Source organism: Thalassophryne amazonica, chromosome 11 (genome assembly GCF_902500255.1).
Source record: "Thalassophryne amazonica chromosome 11, fThaAma1.1, whole genome shotgun sequence".
Classification (NCBI taxonomy): domain Eukaryota; kingdom Metazoa; phylum Chordata; class Actinopteri; order Batrachoidiformes; family Batrachoididae; genus Thalassophryne; species Thalassophryne amazonica.
This window is the reverse complement of record NC_047113.1, coordinates 1,493,212-1,508,205: the sequence shown is the minus strand read 5'-3', so window position 1 is coordinate 1,508,205 and position 14,994 is coordinate 1,493,212. Positions and strand designations below refer to the sequence as shown.

The 14,994-nt window shown below is 42.3% G+C and overlaps 1 protein-coding gene across 1 annotated transcript in view; it reads left to right on the top strand.

Annotated features, from left to right (window-relative positions):
- The window catches only part of aff2 (AF4/FMR2 family, member 2), a 689,661-nt gene extending 675,496 nt beyond the window's left edge, over nt 1-14,165 (top strand). The window contains exons 24-25 of the mRNA XM_034181164.1: nt 6,448-6,671; nt 14,004-14,165. Coding sequence (XP_034037055.1) covers nt 6,448-6,671; nt 14,004-14,125 — 346 coding nt within the window. The 3' untranslated portion in view covers nt 14,126-14,165. The remainder of the gene's footprint in view (nt 1-6,447; nt 6,672-14,003) is intronic.
- The last annotated feature ends 829 nt before the right edge of the window (nt 14,166-14,994 follow it).

Here is a 14,994-nt window from a genome sequence, read left to right as displayed (position 1 = left end):
GTCCCATAGGCGGTCCCGCTTGACGTTCCTGGGAGCTGAGTTTTGGAATCTGCTTCCAAATGAAGGTTGGCGAGATCCTCTTCGCCACCCTCCTCTTTGACCTTGAAAGTTCCGTGACTCTCCTCTCCACCCATGACTGTAGGTGGGTCCATTTCCGGGTGTGCCAGTGCTATGGTAGTGATAGTGATGCTCCACTGGTGCTGAGACTTCTCCTGTAGGAGTGCTTCCTGCTGCTCCTTGGGGGCTCTGTGTGGCTGTTACCACAGGTGCCTGTATGGTGGCAGCAGTGTTTGCCGTAGGGCCTGTGCTTGCCGACTCAGAAGGAACAGGGGTCATCATTGGTGCCTGGGTCTTTGTTTTTTCTTTCTTGACTTTGGTTAGCTCTCCCAACTGCATCTGCACCAATTTTTTCGTCAGGGATTTTGCTGCATCTTCTTCTTTTTGTTTTTCTTTCTTGTAGTTTCAAGATGGTGACAAATATGCTCAGAGTATAAAGCCCAATTCATTTTTGATAGTCCACGACTCCATCTAGGGCTTTCTGAACCTCATCTGGTAGAGCCTTTTTTACAGTTATTTTAAACAGGATTTCTGTTGCTGGAGAATGGTTCCATGCATTTCCTGTTTCCTCCGCCCATCTCTTCTGGAATCGGTGCAGGAACTTCTTTGGGCACTCTTCAGGTGTCCACTCCTCATCATCCAATTTAGAGGGATCCAAGACCTCAGGGTACTTTCTTCTCAGTCCTTCCCACATGGAGTTTCTATAGCGATTAAAGGGGACTTCATCATGTTGATTAGTGCCCATCATTTGTGTTAGTCCAACCTTTCCTGCTAATTCTTCAGTGTCATGTTTTCCCATGACATGCATTAGCAAGGCTTTTATGTCACCTAAAGACAAGGTTACCCCTGCAGTGCCTTCTTCTAAGGCAGTTATCCATCTCCCAGCTCCTTGGGTGATGTCTGGCAGTCTGTTGGCCAGCCCCACCATGTCCTGTCCAGCTCCATGGGGTATACACATGATGACCATTTCTAACCACCAATGGGCATATGAGGTCTTCGTCCTCCTCTTCTTCTGTGCGGGCTCCATACTGTCTTCCAGATCGAGTGCGACTGACTGGTTCCAGGCAGTCCATCCAGTCGGTTATATTCTGTTCTAAAGCCGCTATGTCTTTGGCTACACATTGTTGTCTTTGCCTGAGTCGGGCCTCTTTTGCACTCTCAATGATGATCTCACCAGAAATTTTCCGGGTGGGTGGCTCTATAATGTGATTCCCTTGATTGGGCGTCGATTGTTGTAATATTCTTCTTCCTCGCGTCCCTATGTCTTTGTATTCTTTCCTTCGCTAGCCGAAGTTGCTCAGCTAGTTCTTCATTATCTCTTCTGGCCAGATCCAGTGTGTCACAGAAGCTCTTGTGCCACTCTTCGGAGCCTCTATAGCCTGTGAAGGTCCAGTCGGCTGACTTATGGTGGGAGGGGACGGTTTTCAGTGGACCTCGATGTGCAGGCGGAGCCTTCAGGTCTCTCTCTTTATCCTCGTCTGCCTCCTGTGTCACTGTTATTTGTGGCCCCCCCTGCTGGTCGTGGTGAGCGACCACTTACTTTCGGACTTGGAGACCTTGTATGATCCATTTGACAGACTGAGGACCTGTCCTCCTTGTGGCTCTCGAGCTTTTAGTGTCAGTGTGAATTTGCCCTCCACATCCATGCCTTGGTCCTCTTCACGAGTTCCTAATACAAATTGTCCAGCTGTCTTTCCCATATCATGACGTTTATATGGGGGTGGCTCTGATTCCCAGCTCGGTGCACTGGCTTTAGTCTCTTTGGATCTTTCCTCTGTCATTTTTTCTCTTTTCTGCTGTAGCCTCTGTGCTTCCTGCTTGAACAAGGCCAAAACTTCTTTTTCTTCAGTGCGTTTTTTGTTGTTATTTACGTTCTTCTGCTGATCTTTAATTTATTTTTTCTGTATTTCTACCGCAACTGCTTCACCACATCACCGGATCAAATGATCCCTCCAAAGCCATTGCCTGCCCCCATGTGACCTTTTGTGCCACTTTCTCATACATTGGTTGGCCTTAGTGCGTTTTCCTGGATATTTTCTTAGTACTAAGTCTAGCGGGGTACTTTCCCGACCTTGACCTTGAGAGTTACCCATGTAACCCTGACAAACGCTATGTGAGGTGTTTCTATGGTGTTCTGGTAGTCCCTCAGGGCTGTCCTGATCCAGACCAATAACTTGCTGGCTGTAACACCTGTTTTGTATTTTAAACCCTTAAAAGATTAAATTTCCAACTGTTATGCCCGTCTTCTTTTTCATTAACTAAATACGAAAATTTACCTGTTTCCCACCGAACCTTCCTTGGGACCACAGTCAGAGTCAACCTAGGAAACAGTTCTTCACCTGGATCGGTTGGCAGTGTTATTAAATGATTTAATGGTATGCTAAGTTCTTTATTAGGATCAGCACAAAGCAGCTCCAGCCACGGGGTTAAACCCTGATGCCACAGACGTCTTATCAGCAGCTCCCAATTAATTAGAGGGAATTGTTCTTTCTTTTGCTTCAGATTGATTACCTTAGTAATCTGCCATAATTTCTGATTGATCTCTTGTTCGTCCTGCCAATGTTCTGCTCCTACACTGTCAAAATAGGTCCTTTCCAGCCAAAAATGTGTCCTGATTCCCTGGGTTTCAATGTCTCCGTCAGTCAAGTAATGTTCTGGGAGTATTATTTCATCATCACTTAAGTCTCCCATCAATGACTGTCCCAAGCATTGATCAGTCTGTCAGCTTTTTCACTATAATCTAAGCTTTAACTCTTTTGATTTATAACCAACTTTATTTATTTAATCCTCTTACAACCCTAACACCTCCTAATGTCTTTGCTCCCGACTTTCTATTTTCCTTCTAATTTTTTAACTTTCTGCTTCTCGTCTTTTTCTGCTATGTTTGTTTATTAGTTTTCTCTCTTTGAAATAATATCTACCTTCTCTGTATTTACATAGCACTCTTCTCCTGTCTTTTTCTTCACGTCTCTGTTTCACACTTTCCTCTCTGCCTGTCATGCACCTCCCAAGTCCTCCTGTTGGGTCTAAATACCTCCCCCTCGTACTCTTTCACATTAATCTTGTATGTCAGCCAGCTTGCAAGCCCTCACAGCTTTGCTTGCACCTCCCCGCTTACTCTCCACTCTCCCACACACAATTTTCAACAGCTTTATACACAAAAATTATTAAAAACAACTTTCTATATATCTCTATCTAGACTTCTGCCACTTTTCACTCCGCGGCTTTAAACAACCTTTTTATTCACTTAACACCAATGTGTTCTGTTTAAGCATGTATCTCTTCTTCACATTAGACAGCTTCTCCGGCGCTGTCAGCAACTTCATATATTACTTTTTTACAAGCCCTCTTTGAGCGTACAATATTTCATTTACTTCTACGCCTTACCGCGCCTCGCGTGCGTATCCTGTGCTTAATATATTATTTTTCACCTGCTCCTTTCTGAGCATACAATATTTCATTTACTTCTACGCCTTACCGCGCCTCGCGTGCGTATCCTGTGCTTACTATATTATTTTCACAAGCTCCTTTCTGAGCATACAATATTTCATTTATTTCTACGCCTTACCGCGCCTCGCGTGCGTATCCTGTGCCTTTCTGCACTTTCTTCTACCTTTTTTTTTTTTTTTCACTTACTGAGCTCCTCGTGAGCTTAATGTGCCTTTGCACTGAAAATACTCTCTTTTTCTTTTCTTATAAAAAACTCATATTACTGTGTACTTAATTACTTATTCTTCTCCCACGCCCCACAAGCGTGTATCTGGTGCCTTACTGCACTATTTTCTGCTTCATTAATTCTCATGTATTCTGCACTAACTCTTCATTCATTTATTTATTTATTTATTTTTTATAGTTTTTCTCTTTTCTTAAAAAATGACATCCTTTATTGAGCTCTTTTACTTACTGTCAGCTGTGCTACTTTGCACTTTCTCTTTAAATCTCTTTATCACGTACGGTATTTCTACTGCGCCCCCTCAGGCGCTTATCTTGTGCTTCCTCTGCACGTACTCTCTGTTAAACTCTTTTTCTCACTTATTTCACTTCAGTCTCTGTTAAACTCTTTAAATAACCTTGTATTACAATGTATCTATTTGTCAGTATACTCCCCTAAATTAACCCCTACAGCGCATGCTATCAGCCGGCACGTTAGTAACGAATTTCAACACCAATTATTCCCCAAGCATTCCCCAAAAACATCCAGGTTAGTTCTCCACACATTCTTTTCCGCACCAGAGTTCATGAACATTCCTGACCTTTCGCTCACACAGACATTCTTTTTCCCGGGAACACACACACCTTCTGAGCATTTTATCTACAAGGCCTGATAATTTTCAATCTTATCTTTTTTTAGTCTCTTATCAATTTTCTTAGTCCAGGTTCTTTTGGGTAAGAGGCAATTAAAAATATCACCTGTCAACTTGGGCGGAAATCCCGACTCACTCCTCCAGATCGTGCAGAAATTATAAAAGGTTTCTGCTTACCTTTTAGTCGTGATCACTGTTATTTACGGTCTGGAGGGATGAGCTGGACTGCCCCAGGCTGCCGGAATGCCCCTGGACCCTCCTGAAGCTGGCTCGCCAAGTTCTGTCGCGGCTCGTCTTTAGTCTTCTCGGGATGTCTTCTTTTAGATAACACAAACTAATTGCAAGTGATATGCTAGAAAAAGGACACAACACTTTAGAATAATTCAGCCTTAAGCAAGATAAAATGCACAGAGTTTTTAAGTTTATTTAAGCCTTCGACACAGAGCTTAGACAAACTGAGTCCTCTAGAGGGACTGAATATGACAACCGCGCTCGTCTATTTATTGGAGACCCGCGGGCATCGCTCCTCCTTCAACTTTTTTATTTATTTCATTCCTAAGACATGGTTTTCTATTGGAAGCGTCCCCTAGTGAACCCTAAGCAGGTGTTAGGCCATTATTTCAATGTGACAAATGCTCCCATTAAAACATGAAGGATTTACAACTGATTTTTTTAAAAGACCTTCAGCCACAGGTGCAGCTGGCCTGAGGCCCCCCCTGCACGTGGCCTCAGTCACACGTGCAGCTGGCCTGAGGCCCCTGCACGTGGCCTGCGGGAAAGCACCTAAGAGGCCTTGGAAAGCCCCTGACAGACTGAATGACTAATAGAGCCCTTTTTTTGGGTTGAACACCTGCTAGTTCAACCAGAGGACATACAGTTCGGATCAGGACACTTGATAGTTCATCACAGTTCAAATATGGACCTAAAAATTCTTCTACAAGAGTTTGATCCGGTGTCGCAGACCGGACAGAGTTTGATCCGGTGTCGCCAACGGGACAGAGTTTGATCCGGTGTCCCAGACCGGACAGAGTTTGACCCGGTGTCCCAGACCGGACAGAGTTTGATCCGGTGTCGCAGACGGGACAGAGTTTGATCCGGTGTCGCAGACCGGACAGAGTTTGATCCGGTGTCCCAGACGCGGACAGACCGCCCTGCCTCCACTGCTCATAGCATCATTTCACAGCTCAGCAGCTCGTCTGAGTCTGAGTCTTTACACCCAAAGTGATCAAATGGATTAATGTGATTATTAACCACCAGATGACAAGATAAAACCTCTTAATCATTCTAAAGTCAGTTTTTGCTTCCTCCGTCTTTTATGATGAAATAATGTTGAATTTATGTGGAAATGATTGTTGTACAAAACCTTCAGATATCTGTCACTGAGACAGATGATGACTGGAGGCAGTCTGAAGCAGAAATGAGGTGATAATCCATGAATTGCTGCTGACACTCTGAAATGACGCGTGCACAGTGAAGGCAGGGCGGACCGATTTTAGGGAGACATCCGGTCGGCGACACCGGATCTGATCCAGATTGTGAATTTTGTGGACATTTGAATTTATTATTGAAAAGACCATTTGATGTACATTTTGCATTCTATCTCAATCAAAAGTGCCTCACTGAGTCTCATTTGTGACAGTGAGGCGCAAACGGACACCTTCACTGAACAGACCAAGTTTGACCCACATCTGATCCATATTGCAGATTCAGCAGATATCTGATTTTAACATTGAAAAGCCCTTTTGATGGATATTTTGTATGATATTTTAGAAATGCCTCTTCTAACAAGACTTTGAACTTGAAATTTTTTCCAAGGTAAAAGCTTGTGGAATTGGAGTCTAGTGCTGGTGGAGGTTTGCGCTCCACGAGCGCGCTGCTCTTGTTTAAACGTGCAGTGAATAAGAATTCATGTCTTAGAAATATCAGTATTTAAAACAATCATCTTTTAAAGTGAGAAAGTAAGTGTTTGTAGTGTTTGTAAGATGCACCTTTGAGAGCAGTAAATGTGGTTTTCTGCATTATTTTTCTTTTATTGTGTGTGTTATCAAACGGTGCAGGTTACTAACCGCCTGGCTGTATGTTGCAGAGTCAATGGGAGTCCATCTCCTCTCTCACTCAGCCCCTCCCCAGCCAGCAGTGGAAGTGGAGGAGCAGGAGGAGGATGTGGAGGTGCTCCAGGCTCATCTGGCAGTGTGGCTATTCCCCAGCGAATTCACCACATGGCTGCCAGTCATGTTAACATCACAAACAACATCCTGCGGAGCTACGAACACTGGGAGAGTGCTGACAGACTGGCTGCTGACAGCCAAGGTATGTGTGCACGTTTTCTTTACGCTACATTTACAGTGATGTTGATAAAGTTTGTTAGTTTGATAAAGTGGTGCTGTTGTCTCTGGCCTGTTAAAACCTGTTCCAAATGTAATGAGCATCTTGTTAATCAATCGCTAGTGTTTTATCAAGTTACGACAGCTGCTAATTGAATATTTAAATCTACAGTGTGTAGGATTTAGAGGTATTTATTAGCAGAAACGTTATATAACATTTGTAACCATCTTTTCATTAGTATGGAACTTACCTGCACCAATAACAATGTGAGCTCAGAATGAAGGCTTCATATCTACGTGGCCAACCACCAGTAGGCCTCTACTGGTGGTTGGCTCTCACTGCGGTATTGTATCACTTCCTGTTCCGGAGCACAGCGGTGTTTTTCTGTATCTGTTAGCTGTTTAATCTGCGCAGTTAGATTGATCTAGTTATCTAGATTACGATTTGTTTCCCAGTGTAATCTTTATGTGCCTTAACTAAAGCACTCCTGCTGAATCACCTCTAAATTATTTACACATTATTCACTTTGCGTGTTTTTAGGAATCCGCTAGCTTAGCGTAGCTACTAGCTCTTAGCCGATTTAGCATGGCGGCTTCTCCTGTCTCTCCCGCACTTTTCTGCTCTGGGTGTGAAATGTTTAGTTATTCCTCGGCCTCCTTTAGCAGTAATGGTACTTGTAATAAGTGTAGCTTATTCGTAGCTTTGGAGGCCAGGCTGGGCGAATTGGAGACTCGGCTCCGCACCGTGGAAAATTCTACAGCTAGCAAGGCCCCTGTAGTCGGTGCGGACCAAGGTAGCTTAGCCGCCGTTAGTTCCCCCCTGGCAGATCCCGAGCAGCCGGGAAAGCAGGCCGACTGGGTGACTGTGAGGAGGAAGCGTAGCCCTAAACAGAAGCCCCGTGTACACCGCCAACCCGTTCACATCTCTAACCGTTTTTCCCCACTCGACGACACACCCGCCGAGGATCAAACTCTGGTTATTGGCGACTCTGTTTTGAGAAATGTGAAGTTAGCGACACCAGCAACCATAGTCAATTGTCTTCCGGGGGCCAGAGCAGGCGACATTGAAGGAAATTTGAAACTGCTGGCTAAGGCTAAGCGTAAATTTGGTAAGATTGTAATTCACGTCGGCAGTAATGACACCCGGTTACGCCAATCGGAGGTCACTAAAATTAACATTAAATCGGTGTGTAACTTTGCAAAAACAATGTCGGACTCTGTAGTTTTCTCTGGGCCCCTCCCCAATCGGACCGGGAGTGACATGTTTAGCCGCATGTTCTCCTTGAATTGCTGGCTGTCTGAGTGGTGTCCAAAAAATGAGGTGGGCTTCATAGATAATTGGCAAAGCTTCTGGGGAAAAACCTGGTCTTGTTAGGAGAGACGGCATCCATCCCACTTTGGATGGAGCAGCTCTCATTTCTAGAAATCTGGCCAATTTTCTTAAATCCTCCAAACCGTGACTATCCAGGGTTGGGACCAGGAAGCAGAGTTGTAGTCTTACACACCTCTCTGCAGCTTCTCTCCCCCTGCCATCCCCTCATTACCCCATCCCCGTAGAGACGGTGCCTGCTCCCAGACTACCAATAACCAGCAAAAATCTATTTAAGCATAAAAATTCAAAAAGAAAAAATAATATAGCACCTTCAACTGCACCACAGACTAAAACAGTTAAATGTGGTCTATTAAACATTAGGTCTCTCTCTTCTAAGTCCCTGTTGGTAAATGATATAATAATTGATCAACATATTGATTTATTCTGCCTAACAGAAACCTGGTTACAGCAGGATGAATATGTTAGTTTAAATGAGTCAACACCCCCGAGTCACACTAACTGTCAGAATGCTCGTAGCACGGGCCGGGGTGGAGGATTAGCAGCAATCTTCCATTCCAGCTTATTAATTAATCCAAAACCCAGACAGAGCTTTAATTCATTTGAAAGCTTGTCTCTTAGTCTTGTCCATCCAAATTGGAAGTCCCAAAAACCAGTTTTATTTGTTATTATCTATCGTCCACCTGGTCGTTACTGTGAGTTTCTCTGTGAATTTTCAGACCTTTTGTCTGACTTAGTGCTTAGCTCAGATAAGATAATTATAGTGGGCGATTTTAACATCCACACAGATGCTGAGAATGACAGCCTCAACACTGCATTTAATCTATTATTAGACTCTATTGGCTTTGCTCAAAAAGTAAATGAGTCCACCCACCACTTTAATCATATCTTAGATCTTGTTCTGACTTATGGTATGGAAATAGAAGACTTAACAGTATTCCCTGAAAACTCCCTTCTGTCTGATCATTTCTTAATAACATTTACATTTACTCTGATGGACTACCCAGCAGTGGGGAATAAGTTTCATTACACTAGAAGTCTTTCAGAAAGCGCTGTAACTAGGTTTAAGGATATGATTCCTTCTTTATGTTCTCTAATGCCATATACCAACACAGTGCAGAGTAGCTACCTAAACTCTGTAAGGGAGATAGAGTATCTCGTCAATAGTTTTACATCCTCATTGAAGACAACTTTGGATGCTGTAGCTCCTCTGAAAAAGAGAGCTTTAAATCAGAAGTGTCTGACTCCGTGGTATAACTCACAAACTCGTAGCTTAAAGCAGATAACCCGTAAGTTGGAGAGGAAATGGCGTCTCACTAATTTAGAAGATCTTCACTTAGCCTGGAAAAAGAGTCTGTTGCTCTATAAAAAAGCCCTCCGTAAAGCTAGGACATCTTTCTACTCATCACTAATTGAAGAAAATAAGAACAACCCCAGGTTTCTTTTCAGCACTGTAGCCAGGCTGACAAAGAGTCAGAGCTCTATGAGCTGAGTATTCCATTAACTTTAACTAGTAATGACTTCATGACTTTCTTTGCTAACAAAATTTTAACTGTTAGAGAAAAAAATTACTCATAACCATCCCAAAGACGTATCGTTATCTTTGGCTGCTTTCAGTGATGCCGGTATTTGGTTAGACTCTTTCTCTCCGATTGTTCTGTCTGAGTTATTCTCATTAGTTACTTCATCCAAACCATCAACATGTTTATTAGACCCCATTCCTACCAGGCTGCTCAAGGAAGCCCTACCATTATTTAATGCTTCGATCTTAAATATGATCAATCTATCTTTGTTAGTTGGCTATGTACCACAGGCTTTTAAGGTGGCAGTAATTAAACCATTACTTAAAAGCCATCACTTGACCCAGCTATCTTAGCTAATTATAGGCCAATCTCCAACCTTCCTTTTCTCTCAAAAATTCTTGAAAGGGTAGTTGTAAAACAGCTAACTGATCACCTGCAGAGGAATGGTCTATTTGAAGAGTTTCAGTCAGGTTTAGAATTCATCATAGTACAGAAACAGCATTAGTGAAGGTTACAAATGATCTTCTTATGGCCTCGGACAGTGGACTCATCTCTGTGCTTGTTCTGTTAGACCTCAGTGCTGCTTTTGATACTGTTGACCATAAAATTTTATTACAGAGATTAGAGCATGCCATAGGTATTAAAGGCACTGCGCTGCGGTGGTTTGAATCATATTTGTCTAATAGATTACAATTTGTTCATGTAAATGGGGAATCTTCTTCACAGACTAAAGTTAATTATGGAGTTCCACAAGGTTCTGTGCTAGGACCAATTTTATTTACTTTATACATGCTTCCCTTAGGCAGTATTATTAGACGGTATTGCTTAAATTTTCATTGTTACGCAGATGATACCCAGCTTTATCTATCCATGAAGCCAGAGGACACACACCAATTAGCTAAACTGCAGGATTGTCTTACAGACATAAAGACATGGATGACCTCTAATTTCCTGCTTTTAAACTCAGATAAAACTGAAGTTATTGTACTTGGCCCCACAAATCTTAGAAACATGGTGTCTAACCAGATCCTTACTCTGGATGGCATTACCCTGACCTCTAGTAATACTGTGAGAAATCTTGGAGTCATTTTTGATCAGGATATGTCATTCAAAGCGCATATTAAACAAATATGTAGGACTGCTTTTTTGCATTTACGCAATATCTCTAAAATCAGAAAGGTCTTGTCTCAGAGTGATGCTGAAAACTAATTCATGCATTTATTTCCTCTAGGCTGGACTATTGTAATTCATTATTATCAGGTTGTCCTAAAAGTTCCCTAAAAAGCCTTCAGTTAATTCAAAATGCTGCAGCTAGAGTACTGACGGGGACTAGAAGGAGAGAGCATATCTCACCCATATTGGCCTCTCTTCATTGGCTTCCTGTTAATTCTAGAATAGAATTTAAAATTCTTCTTCTTACTTATAAGGTTTTGAATAATCAGGTCCCGTCTTATCTTAGGGACCTCGTAGTACCATATCACCCCAATAGAGCGCTTCGCTCTCAGACTGCAGGCTTACTTGTAGTTCCTAGGGTTTGTAAGAGTAGAATGGGAGGCAGAGCCTTCAGCTTTCAGGCTCCTCTCCTGTGGAACCCTGCTCCCAATTCAGATCAGGGAGACAGACACCCTCTCTACTTTTAAGATTAGGCTTAAAACTTTCCTTTTTGCTAAAGCTTATAGTTAGGGCTGGATCAGGTGGACCCTGAACCATCCCTTAGTTATGCTGCTATAGATGTAGACTGCTGGGGGGTTCCATGATGCACTGTTTCTTTCTCTTTTTGCTCTGTATGCACCACTCTGCATTTAATCATTAGTGATTGATCTCTGCTCCCCTCCACAGCATGTCTTTTTCTTGGTTCTCTCCCTCAGCCCCAACCAGTCCCAGCAGAAGACTGCCCCTCCCTGAGCCTGGTTCTGCTGGAGGTTTTCTTCCTGTTAAAAGGGAGTTTTTTCCTTCCCACTGTAGCCAAGTGCTTGCTCACAGGGGGTCGTTTTGACCGTTGGGGTTTTACATAATTATTGTATGGCCTTGCCTTACAATATAAAGCGCCTTGGGGCAACTGTTTGTTGTGATTTGGCGCTATATAAAAAAATTGATTGATTGATTGATTGATTGATATTCACACTCTTAAGGCTATGAAATTGGGCTATTAGTAAAAAAAAAAGTAGAAAGGGGGTGTTCACAATAATAGTAGTGTGGCATTCAGTCAGTGAGTTTGTCTATTTTGTGGAACAAACAGGTGTGAATCAGGTGTCACCTATTTAAGGATGAAGCCAGCACCTGTTGAACATGCTTTTCTCTTTGAAAGCCTGAGGAAAATGGGACGTTCAAGACATTGTTCAGAAGAACAGCGTAGTTTGATTAAAAAGTTGATTGGAGAGGGGATTTCTCCTACTATGGTGTTGGGCTATATATCACATACCAGGTATCATGGATCAGTTTGGACATGTCAAAATACTTGAAGGTCATGTTGCCTTATGCTGAAGAGGACATGCCCTTGAAATGGGTGTTTCAACAAGACAATGACCCCAAGCACACTAATAAAACCAGCAAAATCTTGGTTCCAAACCAACAAAATTAATGCCTCGCAGATGTGAAGAAATCATGAAAAACTGTGGTTATACAACTAAATACTAGTTTAGTGATTCACAGGATTGATAAAAAAGCAGTTTGAACGTAATAGTTTTGAGTTTGTAGCATCAACAGCAGATGCTACTATTATTGTGAACACCCCCTTTTCTACTTTTTTTACTAATAGCCCAATTTCATAGCCTTAAGAGTGTGCATATCATGAATGCTGGTCTTGTTGGATTTGTGAGAATCTACTGAATCTACTGGTACCTTGTTTCCCATGTAACAATAAGAATATCGTATACTCAAAACCTGGATTAATCTTTTAGTCACATAGCAGTGCTATTATTCTGAACACTACTGTAGTAGCTCAAAGGGACATATTTACTTCACCTTTGCATTTTGTCTCAGTGTTGATGACTCCATTAGGGGTCAGTGGTTGCTCTGCCAAACACTGTCTACTGGTTTCTATTGCAGCCTAACAATTTTGAGAACCCTCATTTCTGTGACATGGAGGATATACACATTGCTTATGTCAAAGAAGGTAAAGTAGTATGAAACCCACTTGCCAAAGAATGGAAAATGTGAAGGGACACTAAATTGTGACAGGCAATAATGCAGTTTACCATCTTCACCCCTAGATACACTAAATCTTACACACTGTAGCTTTAAATCTTTGACAGTGAGAATACAAATTGGAATAACAACTTCAGGGGGCATTCCTGTGGGGCGTAACTGGGAAATACCAACCTCCAAGTCCAAATGGAACGCACCATAATCCATTCATGACTGCTGCTTTGTCACTGTCAAACTAAATTGTAGATGTAAATGACTAATGTCACACCTGCAAGGAAACATTTTTATCAAATTTATGAACTTGATATCATTGTAATGTTAGTTGTGAACACATACAGAATGGACACAGTAGTTGCACGAAATTACTGGAATAAATCTCATTTTCCAGCCAGATACACGTTATTATTCAAGTAGCTAATTTAGTGGCCATTCAGGTGATTGAGCTCGGCTAATTAGCTCAGTCATTACCTGAATATCAAATAATCAAATACTTGAAGAATGTAGATTTTTCCAGTTTTATAAATGATTGCAAACTACCATTCTGTTTTTGGAGCAGTTTTTACATTAGCAGAGCAGCATCCAATGCCATGAGTAGTTGTAACACCAGCTGCTTCCATGTGGAACCCCGTTTACTTCACTTACTGCAAAGGTCAGCAGATCAACATGTTCAATTTTATCATTGTTGAAGTCGAGTGGATTACCCAAGAAAATATTTAAAATCCATCAGCAAAGCTGCAGAAATCCCACAGATGCAGTAAAGTACATGGAATAAATTAACATTTATTCCAAACCGCTGACATTTGGCTGTTACTGGGTTTGTGTAGCAACAAACGGAAGCCACTAAAGCAAGAACATTTTAAAATCTTACACATATGAAAGTGTTTATTTTGGAAATGCAAGCTCGTGACACCAGACATCCTTTGCTGCACAATCACCAGTGTTCGTTTAGGTGCCCACTAAAAAAATCACAAGCTGTTTACCTGGTGCTCTTCAGTCTCACCTTTTTTTAAAGCCATGTTACGTCCTCCTTATCAAATCATTATTTAAACTTTGCAGTAACAAATCAAATAATCATTTGGTCTGAATTGTTTAAAGCAACAGTTTTTTTTTATGCTTTCAAATATCTGTGAGAAGATGTTAAATTGTGCTGTGACAGAACTGCCCACGCAGCAACATGGTGCAGTAAGTCTGTGTGTGTGTGTGTGTGTGTGTGTGTGTGTGTGTGTGTGTGTGTGTGTGTGTGTGTGTGTGTGTGTGTGTGTGTGTGTGTGTGTGTGTGTGTGTGTGTGTGTGTGTGTGTGTGTGTTGCCTCCTGCAGAGTTCTTCCAGGAGTTGGACTCTGTGATGGGGCCGTTGAGTCAGCAAAGCAGCATGACTGAGTTGGTGCGCTACATCGGGCAGGGACTGCACTGGCTCCGCATCGAGGCTCACCTGCTGTAGAGACGGGACCAGAGCCAACTAAAAAACAAACAAAAGAAAAAAACATTTAAAAAAAAAAAACTATAAAAGGATCCTAGGAGCTAGAACTGGGAGACCAAGAAGAAAACTTCACTCCTCACTGGAATTCCTCAATGATCTGACAGCACAAGGAGTTATTAAGAGTAATTATTGGAGCGAAACTGACTTTGAGTTAGGAATGAACAACAAAGACTTGGGAATTTCAACTGGGTATCAGACGACATGAATTAGCAGTTTGGCAGACGCTGCCACGTGAAGTGATTTGGAGAGATCGCGTCAGTTGAAATATTTTAAATTCTGAAGGATGACAGATGTTTGTAACCTCCCTGGGCACAAATCAAACCAGAAACAGAAGGTTAAAACAAACAGGAAGACACTGATGACACAGTGGCTTTCAGACGTGTTTGTGATTGAGACCCGTATGAAGCTTCTGCCTGATATTGATCCAAGTGGGAAAGTGCCCGTTTAATCATGTGGATAAGAACCACAACTGCCAACACTAACAGCTCAGCTACAACAGATGAACTGATGAAATGGACAAAGCTGATTTTACACCTCTGCCCTTTGTTAGGAGTCCTGCCTTCACTTTTAAAGGGGTCACATTATGCAGGTGCATGTTGGTCATTATTATCACTTACTGAGGCATTGCTGGGCCAGTAGCATAGATTTACATTTATGCTACCTGGCTATACCTGCCCGCAGTAACAGGCGGGTATCCCAATACCTGCCCACCTGTGCATAAACTGATGACATCATAGCGCGCAACCCCAAGAACTGTCTGCAGACAAAAAGATGAAAAGGCGAGAAGTGTGTGTTGGTCCCAGTATGGATATTACAGATGATTTTCTCAT